We start from the raw sequence: 12,174 nt of genomic DNA, 5'->3' as shown, positions 1-12,174 counted from the left end.
TCCGAGGCTCCAAGACCTCCCCAGGGACAGAAGCAAACCAATAAATAATAAAGGTCAGTAGAACCTGCCAGAGTCCAAATGTCCAGATTAATATTGAAGCCTGTTCTCTGGGCATCAAAAAGCCTCATTATATAGAAAAATAAGTTTCGCAGCAGACTCGACCTTCATCAAAAATCTGAAGTGTGCCCCGGGGTTGGTACCTCCACCATCTTCTTCCTCCGCCCCCCCCCCACCCCGCCTCTCGGCTCCCATGGGGAAGGTGTGGGGCGACCCTCACAGGCAGCACTGCTCCAAAGGTGACCAACAACAGGCCCCCAGGCTTGTGCTGGAGACACCTGCTCCATCCGTGCGCATGGCTCCCAGGGTCCCCACTGAGTCCAAGGACCTGAGACAAACAGAGGAGCTGCTCCAAGCTCACAGAGGGGGCTGCAGCCCACCCAGGCCATGACTGCTCTGCAGACCAGCACCGGAGAAACTGGGGCCAGTCCCGACGCCTCACTGATAGGCAGGGAGGAGCCTCACGAATGAGGACACATGCAGGCCCGGAGAAGATGGAAAATGATTCTGGAGCCAGCTTGGACATGGAGCCATTCTCCAGCTGGCAGCCTGCATGGCCCAGCTCTTCAACTGCCCAAGTCCCTCTGAGGGCTCCAGCCGCAGGAAGTGGCCCTCAGGACCCGACCACACAAAGCACCTTTCCCAGGACCTGACCCTTCCGGCACCAGGCAGTACAGGGGCTGTGGGGAAGCCAGAAGCATCCCCATGGCAGCCTCCTCTGGCTTCAAATATCTGCCCACTACCTCCAGCAGGGCTTTAGGAGTCCAACACCACAGAGAGGTCTCTTAGCTCCCAGCCCTGCCCCAGTGCCAAGTGCTGGGATGTACTATCAGCTCCTTTCTCCCTCCCCCTTTCCCATATTTGGGGCCAGAATGGACTCATACATATGCAAGCATGCAGCTCTTTCGCTCAGAGCCAATGGCTGCTTCCCCAAAGTTGAGCACAGGTCAGAAGATGCAAGGGTACGTGTGAGCATGCGGCCTGCAGTGACTTCCCTAAAAACCCTCCCAGGTCCTCGGGAACTACCCCAAACATCCAGGGAAGGAGATCTCTTAGGACCCCAAAAAGCCCCCTGTTCATTCAGACACTCTGTCATGAAACCAAAACCAAGCTTTCCTCATTGGGCTCAGTTCAGAGTAAAACCTCTTTAGGGAGCCAGAGGATTCTGTTGCAGTTGTGTTTCAGACACTTGGGATCAAGAAAGCCTCCCACAGTGACTTGTGGAGATTGAATGGCAGAGAAACCTGGATTCCAGAAACTGGTGTTTGGCCACGCACGCCAAGTGTGACAGCCCCTGCTGTCCGGAATTCCAAATGGCTGGTCTTGAACTAATCTAGAGCATGGAGCTGCCTCTTGAGCAAAAGGGTTGCCAGCCCGTCCTCCTGTAAGCATCAGTTCTTCAATCCTTGTGGCCTAAGCACCCAATTAACAAGCAGGAGAGCGTCTGCCCAGCAGGAATGCCCCACGTTAGCAATGGCCCCTTGCAGCCCAGTCTCTTCACTCTATCAGAATGGGCATTCTCCAGCCGCGTCACCGAGCCTGACAAATGACTGCTGGGGCCACTGTGTCCACCCCCCACCCCAACAGCAACCCCCTGGCTCCCCTGTGAGGACACCAGCCTGGACCAGCACACAGAGCAAGGGCAAAGCAGGGCCAGGGAAGCCCATAATCTTGAGCCTGGGGGACTGTTTCAGCTTTGTGAGCGTGCAGACGATGGTACTCGGTGCCAGGCCTGTTTCGACGTGGGCACCAGCTCGCTGAGTGCTCCAAGCCCCAGGAAGCAGGCGCTGCTGGGGTCCCACAGCGCCGGCCGGCCGCCCCGTCTGGAAAACAAGCCCAGGTCGCATCCTCCAAACACGCCGGCTTAGTCATTTAAAAGAAACAAAGGAAGAAAAAGTGCCCTACGGATACATACGGACCTACGTCTGACACAGGTGTGCATGTGCGCGTATGCGTGTGTACATGTACATACATGCACACGCGAAACACACAAATCCTACACCGGCTTTTTTTTAACTTGGAGGATTACAACTTTCACTAGAACGAAGCCCTCCAGGTCGTCGTTACGGGCTCGCAGGCACTTCCTCAGCCTGAAGGGAGGGGAGGGCGCAAGGGCGCTGGCTCCGGGCGCAGGCCCACGCGCGGGCTCGCTCCTGCGGTCTCAGGGCGGCGGCGGAGACCCGCGCCCCGCAAAGGCGCGGGGCCAGGGGCGCGGGCGCGCCCTGGGGACCCCCGTCCCGCTGGACGGCGGCGGCCGCAGAGCCCGGGGCGCCCGCGAGGCACCGCCCGCCCGCCAGAGCCCAGCGGATCCCTACGGGGAGGCGCCTGAGCCGGTCTGAAAGTTTCCCTTCGGAGCTGGTGAAAAAAAGGGAAAACTAAGCCTGCGCGCCCCCGCCGCGCCCGCGCCCGCCCGCGAAGCCCCGGGAGGAAGGGCCCCCGCCGCCCCGCCGCCCCGCCGCCCCGCCGCCCCGCCGCCCCGCCGCCCCGCCGCCCCGCCGCCCCGCCGCCCCGCCGCCCCGCCGCCCCGCCGCCCCGCCGCCCCGCCGCCCCGCCGCCCCGCCGCCCCGCCGCCCCGCCGCGCCAGGCGCATGCGCATGCGCATGCACCACCCTCCGTCGGCGCGCTGGGTGACGTCACGGGCGGCGCCACCGCGAGCTGCGGGCGCCCGTGACCCCGGCCGCGGACCGCAGCCTGTCTGTCTGCTGACTCCGCGGGCGTGCCGCGCGAGCTCCGCCGCGGGGAACCTCGCCACCACCGGCTCTGACGACAGGGGCCGCGGTGGCCGAGGGCGGCTGAAGAAGGTGGAGGAGGGACCGCGGGAGCGGCGCCTGCGGAGACGTCATCAGAGCGCGCCGGAAGCGGCCCCAGAATGAAGAGTGAGCGGGCCGGGGCCACGGGGTCGGGGGAGAGGGTTGGCCTGGGTGCTGGCGGGGGGGGCGCTGTGGGTGCGAATGGAACTGCCGTGGACTTGCCCCAGCTCACGTCGGGGCACTGAGGTCCAGAGGCGCGGCTGCCCGGCCCCGCGTCTGAGGCGGGGCTGGTGTCAGCTGGAGGCCTCCTCTCGGGCTGGTCGGGGCGCGTGTGCTCCAGGCGGCCCGGCCTGAGCGCTGCTCCCTGGGTGAGCCTGGTCGGCGCCTGCCCAGCCTGCTGCTCCGTTAAGTACCCTGGTCCGGCGAAGGCTCTGGGAGCTCGCTGGGCAGTGACCGGCCCACGCACGGCGCGGGCGCGGAGCGGAGAGCGGCGCGGGGAGGGGGCGGGGCGCAGACCCCGCGGACGGCGGCTTCGCCTCGGGATTTGGGCTCCGCCTCCGAAGGCCCACCTGTGTGGTCAGGATAGGCATCTCAGCATGTCCGAGCTTCAGTCTTCTCATGCGCATAAGAGGAACAATAACCACGTTAAATGATTGTCCGGAAGGTATAATGAGAGAAAATACGTGTAGCTTTTAATGAGGCGCTTGGCAAGTAATGAGTGCTCAATAAACGCTAGATGTGTATTGTTACAGAAAAGACTTCTAAGTTAGGGGCCCGTGACAGGTGAAGCAGTCATTCCCGGGCCTGAGCCTTGCAAATTGCTCTCTACAAACAGGTTATAATCTCCATCTTTCTTTTGAGGGAGAACTAGACTCCATATATAAACTTCTAACCACTTTGGTTTGTTTTATCAAATGTAAAAGGGGTGCACAAGGGGATTGGGATGAAATTTATAAGAGTGTAGTGTGAACTGAGGTTTCTAATTTTTGGGTGCTTAAACCAGGCCTTTGTGTTGTCCTTGTTCTGTTCACACCCATACGCTGTCCCCAGGGCCACAGTTCTCTTCTTCAGACAAACTAAGTAAGAAACAGGAGTGTGGAAGTGTTGAGAGTTTCAAACCACATTGGTCAATATTTTGAGCTTGAAGAAAGACCTACTGTATTGTCAGTTTAGGACACCATCAATTGTATGATACATTCCAGTTTCATAGACATTAAACTGAAAAATATTTTTTAACAAAAAGTAATAATCACAACCATCTGTATCACATGACTTTTAAATGAGTTACTTCTTTTTAAATTGAACAACTCCTCGGGCTTCTAACCTGTGGTATTGTCAACGTAAGAAACATTCAAGCCTGTAGAGAGAATTTCTGTGAGTTTATTTGAGCCACACTGATGATGACAATTGCTGGGAAGCAAAATCTCAACGGTTTGAGAAAATGCTCTTGAAAAATGGCAGTTTTGCACCCTATTTTCTACATTACAATCAAGAGGAGATGTAAGTGGATTACGTGAAACCCACTGGTGAAAGATTAGGGAGATGGGAGAAAGCAAAGCGGGGAAACCTCTGGAATCGGATGAAAAGTAAAATGATAGACATATACTTCTTTTACATAGGTGAGCACAGGACAGTTAGTCAACAATTAGCACAATAACAGTAACAATGAGGGATTTTGTGGCCTCCACTCTGGTGCAGTACCTATACTTTGAGGGGCCTGGAAAAAGGAATTTACTTTGACATTCCAAAGGTATGTTATTGTAGATGTGAAAAAGACAATAGGCTCAATTAGGGTAAAGATTAACTTTTGTCAGGGGAGATTCTAGCCTAGGACATGACTACCCACCATAAACTGCTTTTAGTTAAAAAGTTTTAATTTCAGACCATCCTATGTGGTTACTTTAAGTCTCTGAGTTTGTAAGGCTACCACACAGGCCTCCCCTGAACTTGTCAGTTTTAGTATGTGGCCCCTTTTCATTCACAGTGTTTTAAACCAGTGCAACTCCCAATGTGGTCTGCTGACCTGCAGTTTTACCTGAGAACTTGCTAGAAGTGCAGGATATGAGAATGGGGCCCAAGAATTTACATTTTAATAATTCCCAGAGGTTCTTACACACACTGGTGTTTGAGAAGCACTGTTTTGAAGCCCACCCTTGGGATTTCTATGATGGATGTGGCTGGAAGGTAGGATAAGAAGCTTCCAAGAAAGGTTTGAAACTCTGCTCTCTGTACCATTCAGTTTTCTCCCGTCTCTGAATAAGCATTGTTATTTTAACAGTTTAAAAAGACTTGGGTCTTATACTCAACAGGAATCTGTGTCTGTTTTTTTAACCCCCAGGTATAATCTATCACGCCCTCTCTCAGAAAGAGGCAGAAGAGCTTGATGTTCAGGTAGGTGCTTGGCAGGGAATGATGGAGGTGATGGCAGAGATGGCTTGGTGGCTTCAAAGCCTTTTGTGCTCCTTTCACCCGAGAATATTTTTTCCATTGATTTTTAGAGAGAGTGTAAGAGGGAGAGGGGGAGAGAGAGAGAAACATAGATGTGAGAGAGACACATTGGTTGTCTTCCTCACGTGCCCCAACTGAGGCCAGGGATTGAACCTGCAACCCAGGTATGTGCCCTTGACCAGAAATCGAACCTGCAACCCTCTAGTGCACAGGGTAACACTAACCACTGAGCAACACCAGCCAGGGCCCTTTCGTGCTGCTTTAGGTGTCCTTTCCCATGTCTCTCTCCTCATCTGCCCAGTACATGTGTTAGGCTCTGCCAAGGCCTATTGTTCTGATGGCCTGTTCCATATGCTTGTCCCCTTTCCCTTCATGCCAAAGTCAGGCTTGGTTACCTGGGACTTCCTGATTTGTGTCATCTCCCACTGTGTGGGGACACAGTGAATAGGTGTCCACCAGGGCAGGTTTCAGGTGGACATAGCCTGGTGTCCCCTTCACCTCCAAAGAGGGCAAGCAAACCACATTTCGTAGGTGAGATTTGTGGATTATGTCTGGTGGCTGCCGCCATGAGTTGCCCATGTGGTGGAAGCTGTGCCGGCGACTCATGGGGAGGGAGACACCTTGAAATCAAGATCTTGAAAGACTGATATTCCAGAGGTTTGGTTTTTTATCATCAGAATAACCTCAGAGAAGCAAGAAGTCAGCCAGAATCTGGCCTGGCTGTCGTTTGACAGCCACAGACTGGCATTTGAATGTGACTTTTGCATCTGGACAGCCCTGGGTGGGGGACACCTGACACATGAGAGGTTGTGGCAGCCTCTGTTGGCGGAGGCAGCCTGCCGGTGGGAGGGCATGGGGTCCTGGCTGTGCCTGGCAGAGCAGTGATTCCCCCCCCCGCCCCACACAGCGCCCAGGAGCCCCACGGGCCGAGGCCTTCGTGCAGGCCTTCCTGAAGCGCAGCACGCCCCACATGAGCCCCGAGGCCCGCAAGGACCAGCTGCAGCGCAAGGCCGTGGTGCTGGAGTACTTCCCTCGCCGGAAACAGAAGGAAAAGAAGAAGAAACCCAGGGGCCTCTCTGCCCGGCAGAGGAGGGAGCTGCGGCTCTTTGACATTAAGCCAGAGCAGCAGAGGTACCGGGCTTCCTGCTTCCTGCCACCTTCCCCAGGGGTCTGAGTGCCCAGTCTGGGTGTGAACTTGGGAAGCCTCTCCCACTTCTGCCACCAGGGGGCAGCCTTCCTTTACCAATGGGCCTGGGTTTGGATTTGGGTTTGGCTTTTAATAGTGAGGCTGGTGAGACTGGCTGGCTTCTATCCCAGCCCTAACTAATAAGACCGATGCCCATAGTGAGTCTGTTGCCTAGGGCAACAGGCCGTTTGTCTTTCAGCTTTTTTAGAAAAAGAGCAGCTGAGATTTCTTAACATATATCTCTTTATAGCCTTTAATAGCACTAGACAGAATCACCCCCTGGGGATTTATTGCCAAAGAGCTGCCACGTGTTTTGGAAGCCTCCAAGAGGGACACGGTGCTCTGTGGGAGGGCACGCTCCTTCCTCCTGCTGACACTGCACCCTCCTTGGCCACAGCTCTGTGTGCGAGCCTTAGGACTGTTTGTAGACTTTCACTTCAAGATCTGTAGCCAGTAGCTTCCCACATTCGCTAGACAAAGTCTGACTGTCCATGGCCCCTCTTGAGAAATCAGCTGGGCTCTGGGTGCAGGAGAGGCTACTCCCTGCCCAGATGGACTTCGTGGTGTCCCCACCGCCAGAACCCACTTCAGGTCTGAGCCTAAGGTTCTCAGTTCTCTCACCCACAGTTCCATGTAAATGGATTCCCCACGAGGTGCCAGGACATGTGACAGTGGCCCCAGAGGAAAGCTGTTGAGGTCCTCTCATCTGCTCCCTCCCATCTGTCCCACCACTCTCCCACTCCCCTTCCAGGCAGACCTGTCACCTTACCCGGGGTCCTGTATGATGACCAGCATCTCCTGTTTAATGTGGGCTCACCTAGTGCAGCTTCCTGAAATGCAGAGCCTCAGAGTAACAGGATTAAACAAGACTAAAGTTTCTCTCATGAAAAGAAGTTCAGATGAGCAATGTGCTGGGCTGGTGTGGCAGGTGGATCTGCAGCCCTCTGGGACCCATGCAGTGTGGCCCTCAGTGTGTCCTGGCTGCTCCAGCATCTCTAGATATTGCCTCATGGTCTCAGATGGCTGCCTAAGCTCCAGCTGTCACAGCAGTGTCCAGCTGGCAGTGAGGATGAAGGGCAAAGGAAGGAGTACTTTCCTCCTCTCATGAGCAGAAACATAGCCTCTAGAGGGTTCTACCAGTGAGGAAACAGGTTTGAGAGGTGGAAGCACCTGAACTGAGACAGGTGACCCCAGGTTGTCCTTGGCATAAAGCCAAGCTCAGTACTTTTATAATCCCAAGTTCTTGATGCCTCACTTTTTACCCCTTTCTGACTTTGTCACAGATACAATCTCTTTCTCCCTTTGCATGAACTCTGGAAACAGTACATCCGGGACTTGTGCAATGGCCTCAAGCCAGACACGTGAGTTGCATTTCTGAAGCCTTGCCCTTTGGGAGAACATAGGCCTTAGGATTGATCACTATAGATGCGGCCTGGGGGCCGGCTTCAGAACTTTGTTGTGTAGACAGTAAGGGCTTTTGTTTGCCCTACAGGCAGCCCCAGACCATCCAGGCCAAGCTGTTAAAGGCAGATCTTCACGGCGCTATTGTTTCAGGTAACATGCCCGAGAGCACATGGCACCCGATGCCCGGCCGTCACTCTAGGGCAGCGTTGCATGGTCAGGATATTAGAATGTCCCTTCCATATGGATTTGCCCAGATCAGCAGGGGGACAGAGATGGCTGTAGCTATCCTGGCCAACACTAGTTACCGAACACCCTGTAGACGGTCTTGGTACCCTCTCCACATGGGACCCGACTACTGTCCTGGAGGGCACAGAGGTTGTTGGCATTCACCCACCACTGGCATCCTGAACAGAAAGTCTCTCATCCAGTGCTGTGGTTTCAGATGTCAGCTTTGAGTTGACATCCCCAGGTTGTCAAATCGAGTGCCCACCTTTCCACAGAACGTGGCCTCCTGCATGTCCGAAAGGTCACACATCCAGACAGAGGCCGGGCCCCTCCTCGGGTCAGCACCCCTCCAGTTGTCCCCACCACCGCTCATAGTGCACTGTTCACCCTGGCTGTTCAGGCAAAAGCCTGGGAGGTGTCCACCTGTCTTCTTTCCTAACCCCCCCTCCCCCAGTCCTCCAGCATGTGCTAGCACCTGAATCTGAGCCACCACCATCCCCTGGACCACGCAGAAGCTGCCGACCCCCTTCCTACTGACACATTGCTCCCCCGACTGCTCTGAGGGCTCCTCAGAGGCCCTTGGGCCCCAGGTCTGGCCACACTGGCCTGCGCTCTGCCTCTCACACAAGCAGGCTCAGGGCTGCACGGGGGCCTTTCCCTCTGCTCCTCCCCTCTGCCCGGCGACTTCTGTGTTCATGGAGTGACTCCTCATTCAGGTCCCTTTCAGATGTCACTTCCCCAAGGTCTGCCATCACCACAGGTGCCCCCATTACCCTGACCTTACTTTCTCCATCCACTGTCAGACCAGAAAACAGCTATCTTGTGTGGTGGACCTTCCCCACCCTCCTCCTCCCCCTGATTAGGACATCAGCTCTGTGAGAGCAGCAGCCAGGACTGTCCTGTTCACTGCCGTGCCCAGCACCTGCGTAGGGCACACAGCAGGTGCTCAGTGAATGTCTGTTGCTATGCTGGGGTGGGGTCAAATGAGGAGCCTGCTGCTGGTAGTGACGCTCATGTCACTCATGGCCAGGCAGCCTGTAGCAGGATCCCATTCTAGCCAGAGCTGGGCAGTCATGGGAAGACATGAGGAATGGTGTTCATTCAGATCCTAGATGTGGCACGGCCCTGTCCAAACCTGACTGTCGGCCTTGGTGCAGGACACACGTGTGACCTCTTGCCTCCCAAATCCTGCCTAAACCCCCGGCCTGTGGGTCCCCAGAGGACATGTTGTTGGGCTGTGCAAAGGCACCGGTGTGGGCTGGGTGCGGAGTCCTCGTGCTGCTGGTGGCTGCCCTCGTGATCCTTCCTCCGTGGCTCAGCCGGGCTGGCTGCAGCTCCAGCACCGTGGAGGCCTGAGCTGGAACTGCCTTCTTCCTTTGCAGTTACAAAATCTAAATGCCCCTCCTACGTGGGTGTCACAGGGATCCTTCTACAGGAAACCAAGCACGTTTTCAAAATCATCACCAAAGAAGACCGCCTGAAAGGTTCGTGACTATCTCTAAGGGTGCTATGGGGTGTGGCCTTCCCCGGCCCTGTCACCAGCCTTCCCTCGTGTGTCTAAGGGCCTTGAGCAGCACAGGTTCCAGGGACCAGTAGAGACCAGAGCTGCCCTGTGGGTCAGCCAGTGCCTCCCGGAGGAATGCAGCTGAACACATAACAGGCAGGAAGCCGAGGCAGCACCTGCCTCTGGCCGAGGAACTGCACCCTTGGCCTTGAGCCTGTCACTTCCCAGAGGCCTGTGAGCTCCCCGCCCACCTGCTGGGGCTCCTGCTCAGTGGATGGATGGGCGGGTGTGAGCAGCTCATGGACTCAGGAAGTTCAAAACCACGCCTGGAGGCCTGGTTCCTCTCAGTTCTGAGCTGCTCTGGCTGCTGCTGCCCATCTCCTTGCAGATTCTTTCGCTCTGGTTTTAACCTCAGAGCGTGGTCACAGGTTTCCCACTGAGCGCGAGCCGGGAGCCCCTCTGGGCTGTGTAGGAAGACCTGGCTCTACATTTTCCTGGGAGTTCCCAGTTCTGAGAGGTTGGCTCTTAGCCTTTAGCCCTGAAAGTCAGGTGCTGAGTTATATTTAGGATATGACTAACTGGCCTGTGGCAGAGTGACCCCTGCAAGCCCTGCTGGTGCCCGCGGGCCCTATTTTCCTGTGAGTTTATTTCTACTGGCACCATGGGAACGACACTTTGTGGAGTGAGCCTGCCAGGATTTTTCCTCTCCCTGTCCCTCCTGCTTGCTTTCAGTGATCCCCAAGCTGAACTGCGTGTTCTCCATGGAAACCGACGGCTTCATTTCCTACATTTACGGGAGCAAATTCCAGCTTCGGTCAAGTGAGCGGTCTGCAAAGAAGTTCAAAGCGAAAGGAACCATTGACCTGTGAGCGTTTGCTGCCCAAGGCAGCACCGATGAAGCGGAAACGCAGGCCCGACACCCAGCTTGTGGAGAGAGGGGCAGGCAGTTCTGTACACACCACCCCAGCCAGGGAGCCAGGGTGGGAACAGTTCATCGCTTGGGAAGAGGCACCTGGCTGAGCGGAGTCCGGGGGGTAGGGCATAGTTCTGGGGGGCGAGTGCTCATCACTCCCAGGGGGAGAAGGGATGGGCAGGAAACACCAGAGCTGCGCTGGTCGAATGGTGGGTGCTGGGTCTTCACTTCTCTTCCTGTGTCTGCATGTTCTGTGAATACTCAGCTGTTTATCTGATAATAAAACCACGTGGAACTTGGGCTCCAGACTGGAGGTGGTTCCTGCAGTGCAGCCAGGTGGGAGGGACAGGCTGTGCTGAGTCAGGCTGTGCTGGGTCAGTGGTGCAGTGTGTCTGTGATACATTCCTTTAAATCATATGCTGCCCAGCTCTGACCTTCCGGCCTCAGAGCCAGGGAAGAGTTAATGGGGATATGGCTGCAGGAGTTAGAATTCAGAGGGGCCACAGGGGAGGGCACAGGTCTAGCTCTGCTTAGTGAGGTTCAAGAACAGGGAGCCTAAACCAGCAGCATTCTCACTCCCAAGTCTGTTTGCTCCAGAGGAAGGAGGGCCACACAGAATGTAGGTCAGGGTTTCTGGAGAGGGGCCTGGGTTCCCACACTGGAACCAACATGGGGCACATGACCATAGCCAGGTCCTGGACTGCAGGTGGACCCCGGGGCTGGGTCCCAGAGAGCTTCACGGTCCTCCGAGACCCCAGCTGGTCGTCTAATCACTGGTGTTTGGGGACCATGGACTCCAGATGGTGTCTACCCTCCTCTAGCTCTGGCATCTGGACTGTGGTCTAAGACTGTGGCCTCTTGGGATGCGCTTTCTGGAAGCCAGGAAAGATTGTCAGATGGCTCGTCTCTCAGGTTCTGAAGAATAAACATGAAGATCCCTGCAAATGCCATAAATTGATGGTAAAAAGCTCTCTTTCTGGACAGCGGCTTTAGTTCTAATTTAGTTTGCATTTCTTAGCTCTAATGCCTAATTAAGACATCTGTTAAATGTCTATAATATTAATTTAATCAAGGGGTTCTAATAGAACTGTATTGGAATTGTCCATTTAATTAACCTCACGGGCCTTTAATGGATGTCTTAAATAGACGTCATTAACAAGAGTGGTAGACAAATTAAAATTAGAGTCAATAACATTCTTGGTAATTTTTCCTGAGCTGTGAAGGGCAAGCATTGCTAAGTAAGCAGATGCAGAGATGGGCTGGAGTGTCAGAGCTGGTGTCCCCAGCGGGCTCAGCCCTGCTGTGTCCTGGTCACTTTACACATAGACAGTGCTGCTCCAGCCAGGAGTGCAGACCTGCCCCTCCATGCCTCCCAGGGGAAGTTTGCCGGCCTGCCCCCTGGACTAAGCTCTGGATGAGGTGAGGTAGTGAGAGGAAGATGGAGGAGACAGCTCCTCACGCAGAGGTGCTCACTACTTACCAGCAGATGTGCGGGTCCTGGGTTCACAGCCCCACCCGATCTTCCACTGAGTCCTGGTGGTTCCCCTCTACCCTTCTCATCTCCCTGGCTCCAGCTCTCGTCCGCCCACCCCATCTCCTCGGCCGCAGCCCCTCACCTGCCTCCTGCCCCACTCATGGCACAGCCCGGCCAAGGCCGCCTTGGAGACCCGTAACTCAGGCTGTGCCA

General features: G+C 55.5%; 1 protein-coding gene across 1 annotated transcript; it reads left to right on the top strand.

Annotated features, from left to right (window-relative positions):
• The first annotated feature begins 3,322 nt into the window (after positions 1–3,322).
• On the top strand, positions 3,323–10,599 carry POP4 (POP4 ribonuclease P/MRP subunit). The gene is made up of 7 exons (XM_016211440.2): positions 3,323–3,471; positions 5,146–5,198; positions 6,163–6,386; positions 7,725–7,802; positions 7,934–7,995; positions 9,453–9,554; positions 10,307–10,599. The coding sequence occupies exons 1-7, from the start codon at positions 3,426–3,428 to the stop codon at positions 10,441–10,443; spliced, it is 702 nt and encodes a 233-aa protein (XP_016066926.1). The 5' UTR covers positions 3,323–3,425; the 3' UTR covers positions 10,444–10,599.
• The last annotated feature ends 1,575 nt before the right edge of the window (positions 10,600–12,174 follow it).

Source organism: Miniopterus natalensis, chromosome 18 (genome assembly GCF_054644295.1).
Source record: "Miniopterus natalensis isolate mMinNat1 chromosome 18, mMinNat1.hap1, whole genome shotgun sequence".
Taxonomy (NCBI): domain Eukaryota; kingdom Metazoa; phylum Chordata; class Mammalia; order Chiroptera; family Miniopteridae; genus Miniopterus; species Miniopterus natalensis.
The sequence above is the reverse complement of the archived record's forward strand: the minus strand, read 5'-3'. Positions and strand labels throughout refer to the sequence as shown.